The 4,224-nt window shown below is 42.8% G+C and overlaps 1 protein-coding gene across 1 annotated transcript; it reads left to right on the top strand.

The window, feature by feature from the left end:
- Positions 1,190-2,209, top strand: LOC107611128. Its single transcript, XM_016313089.1, has one exon. It carries the CDS (start codon positions 1,190-1,192, stop codon positions 2,207-2,209), a length of 1,020 nt encoding a protein of 339 aa, XP_016168575.1.

Raw genomic sequence — 4,224 nt, 5'->3', positions numbered from 1 at the left:
TTTGGCCCTCATGATCTCTCTGGTGAACGGATCTTGGTCTTTACGGGAGTCATCTTCGTGACTTGATCGAGTAGTCTTGGTTTTGAGATAGGCTTCGAGTTTTAGGAGTTTGTCCTCTAACTCACGGCGTCGCCTAACTTCCCTTCGTAGGTCTCTCTCAGCTTCCGTTGATGTTCCCCCTCCTTTTCGAGTTGCTTTAAGCGATCCTGAAGTGCCTCCACCGCTCCCATATTTGGTGAATCGTTGTTTTTGTTAGGTTGAGGGGTATCTTTTGGTGTAGTGTCCGTGTTCTTGTGCGGCGTTCTATCTTCTAGATCTGAATCGTGGTCATTGTCATGGTTGTCCGCCATGGTGATGGGGTGACTTCCAGGTTCCCCGGCAACAGCGCCAATGTTCCTTGGGTTACCAGAAACTGTAGGTCAATCTCGGACGAGATCTTCTGTGCTGATCGGAGATGACGTGTCCGGCTCTGAGTGGCGGCCGGAGCTATCGTATCCGACTTGTTGAGCTTTGCTGCACTGCTGATCCTTCGTTACCGGAGGGTGGGGGGTACCTGCAAGGGACTCCGATGCTTAAGTTAGCAAGGGTATTAAGCAGGTTTTTAGTAGAATCAGAGTATGAGTTATACCTGGGTGCTCCAGTGTATTTATAATGGTGTGGAGTGATCTTTTTAGATAAGATAAGTTAGTTATCTTATCTTATCTTTATCTTTGAGTAAAGGTCATCTTATCTTCAAGGGGACCACCCTTATCTCTATAGGCTTAGGCTGCCTTTGGATTTGGGTCGTGTTCCTCTATCTGGGCCCTTTATTGGGCTTTCCTGGAAATTTGGCCGAGCTCTTTGAGAAGAGGTCGGATAGTCTGACCTGAAGTGGTCGGTCGCTTTGTCGCTAAACATCCCAAGTCGGATAACTCGACCCAGGGTATAAACAGTTTCCAAGTTGAATGGCTCGGTCACAACCATATCCTAGTTTAGCCGAATTTGATGTTGAACTTGAAAGAACTTTACTTCACATTCGGCAAGCTAGACGTAGGTTGGATTATACGGCTATTGCATCGGCCTCTCTTGAGGAACCTTCCAACACACTAGTCCAATCTGAGAGTGATCTAGAATCCTCATTCAACGAAGGAACTTCTTACTCCTTTGTTGGAACTTTTGACATACCCTTGAGTACTGCAGTGATAATCACATGGCGGAACCTCGAAGGATCACCTTGCATGAGCAAGGAGTGCAGGATCTTGTTCTTCAACCGTTACAAACCCGGTATCTTAATCTTAATGCTAATTTTGAATTGAAAAATAGCTTGATCAACTTGTTGCCTAAGTATCATGGATTACCGGGCCAAGATCCTATTAGACACTTAAGGGATTTTCAAGTGGCTTGCTCTACGGCTAGGAGACAAGGCACAGATGAAGTTGCTATTATGGTCTTTGCCTTCCCCTTCTCTCTTGAGGGGCAAGCAAAGGAATGGTTTTACTCTCAACTTGACAAAGTGGTAACTGATTGGGATCCATTGAGAAGAAAATTCTTGGATAAGTTCTTTCCTCTAGAAAAGACCGATTACATCCGGAAGCAAATTTTTAGTATTATGCAAATGGACCAAGAGACACTTTATGAGTACTGGACTAGATTCAGGAGGTTGTTGGAGTCTTGTCCACATCATCAGATGGACATTTATTTGCTCATTAGCTATTTCATTGGAGGTCTTTGTGCATCGAATAAGAGATTACTTGATGCATCTAGTGGTGTCTCTCTTGTTAAATACAAGACGGAGGATGAGGCATGGAGATTGATCAATAATGTTGCCGAAGCTGCCCAACATGCTAGAGTGAGAAATAATCCTCCGAAGAGTATGACAGAAGCACCTTCTTCCGATTTGGCTTTGACCAAGGTGCTTAGAGAGATGACCACTCTTCTCAAGGAGATTCATCAAGGACAAAAATCATCTTCATCAATCCAAGCCATTCAAGCCCCACCTCAAATTCTTCAAATTGAGGGACCTCAAAGCGTGTGTGGTGTGTGCTCTTGTACTTCACACTACACCGATCAATACCCTCAAATCCAAGGAGACTACACTCTTGAGGTAGCTAATCCCTACAATAATCGCTCTTCCTACCATCCTCAAAATCAAGGAAATTACTCTGAAGGTAATAACTACAATCAAGGATGGCGGGACAACTCTCAAGAGAACAACAACAATCAAAGGTAGAATCAAGGGCCGTTCAATTCTTTTTCTCAATACCAAAATAATTACCAATCTTCTTCTCAACCACCATTCAACAACAACTCATACCAAAGCAACCAAAATCACCACAATCAACCATTTCAATACTCACAACAAAGCCCACCCAACAACCAAAGATACCAACCACTACACTGTAACACCTTAATTATCCTAAGCCTTACCTCGCATCGTAAAGCAAAGGTTAATCAAAGGTTACGACAGTTCTAAGCTCATACATATAATATATATAGAAAAAATAGTATAATCTAGAAGCCCGATGAAGGATATAGCTCAAAACAGGATTTGAAAAGCGCAAAACGTACTCACAAAGCTACTAAATTAACACACAAGAAACAGATATAATATAACAAGAGATAAGAGTATAATAGTATAAAAGTCTAGCCATGGCTCACGGAGTTTAAGCCGGCTAGTTCTATACAGACCATACAGAAGTTTGGAAGTTAAACAACTTATACAAGTTTTTCTCTCAACATAAGCCTCTAGGAAAAAGCAAAGTACAAAGGATGAGAGACATATACAAAATAATCAAAAGACATCCAATAGAATGAAGATCCTCCACTTTGTCACCACCCAAAGCAACTCACCGAGGTGGTTTGCGACCTGCATCTGAAAAATAACAACAGAAATATGGTATGAGAACCGGAGGTTCTCAGTATGGTAACAGTGCCCAATGATGTAAGATATAAGACACCGGGAATCCAGAGGCAATCCTAGAACTTCATACCCATCACAAGATTCACCTTAAAGCATATCTAAAACAGTAAAGCGTAAGTAAAACCTTAACATAATAAAAGGATAATCTAACTTAAAGGATTCTCTAACTAATACTCTCCGCTGTCCCATAGCCTTCACCAACCTATCCTCCATGTGATCCCGTCGCCACCGCCTTCCGAACCTCCTCAATCCCAGTAGAAAACACAATTAATTACAATGCAAGTAAAACACAAGTATAGGCATATATTCCAAGTAATTCAAGTAGGCAATTAGACATGTTATACAAATAGGCAAACAATTACAAGTCGGCAAAGCAAACAAATAGATAGAAGATGCACATGATGAATGCATGTCCTATTGGCCATGATATCACATTGTCGGTTCAATTGCCAACCCGACACATCTCCATGGAGATGTTGCACTTCAGAATCATCATTGAGAACCCCCGAGATATGGTGCTCGGAACACCGTCCAGGATTTTATGCCTGCACACTCTATTGATCCGAAGGGATGCGAGCGGGATACTCTTGCCACAGACCTCACATCTCAACGTAAGCGAGATTAACCACCGTCCTTACGCCGCCGCCGTTGCTACCTCGACTCATCTCAACCACTGTCAATTCAACATTTCCTTTTTGAACTCAATAGTTTATCAATTTCTCAATTCAGATATCTTCTCCCTTCTCATTTCACCAGGCCATCCTCAGTACACCAGAAACCTAAGCCTCCATTTTCTAATTTTTCAAGATAATATCAAATTCGATCTCCTAGGAATCTTTCCCATGTTTTGATACCCAAAACTAAGCCAAAGAATCTTAAATAGGTGTCACAGAAGTTTACAAACTGGTTGGGAAGTGAAATAGTTGAAAATAAAGTTTAAGTTGAAAAAAGGGCATGTGCGTACGCACAGGGGTGTGCGTGCGCACGCCCAAGAGGATTTTTAAAATGTGTGCGTACGTATAGAGGTATGCCTACGCACAAGTGCAATTTTTCGCAATTCTGTTCGCTCGCACAAGGTGTGCTAGCGCTCCCAATAGACTGCCTTTCCCAACGTGTGCGTGCGCACAGGTTGTAAATCTTCATTGGTTGTGTGCGCGCACATGCTTTCCTAGCGCTGCCAACAGCAAGCCTTCCCCCATGTGTGCATACACACAAGACTGTGTGTGCGCACAGGTTTGAAAAATCACAGGAGTGTGCGTGCGCACAAGGCTGTGCGTGTGCACATACCAGAAATCACAAAATTCTGTAACTTAGCAGAATTTCAG

The sequence above is a fragment of the Arachis ipaensis genome, chromosome B08, assembly GCF_000816755.2.
Source record: "Arachis ipaensis cultivar K30076 chromosome B08, Araip1.1, whole genome shotgun sequence".
Taxonomy (NCBI): domain Eukaryota; kingdom Viridiplantae; phylum Streptophyta; class Magnoliopsida; order Fabales; family Fabaceae; genus Arachis; species Arachis ipaensis.
This window is presented reverse-complemented; position numbering and strand designations above follow the sequence as displayed.

Bases quoted from the DNA above. Each gene is read 5' to 3' on its own strand.
- LOC107611128 (XM_016313089.1), top strand. From the start codon at position 1,190: ATGGCGGAACCTCGAAGGATCACCTTGCATGAGCAAGGAGTGCAGGAT.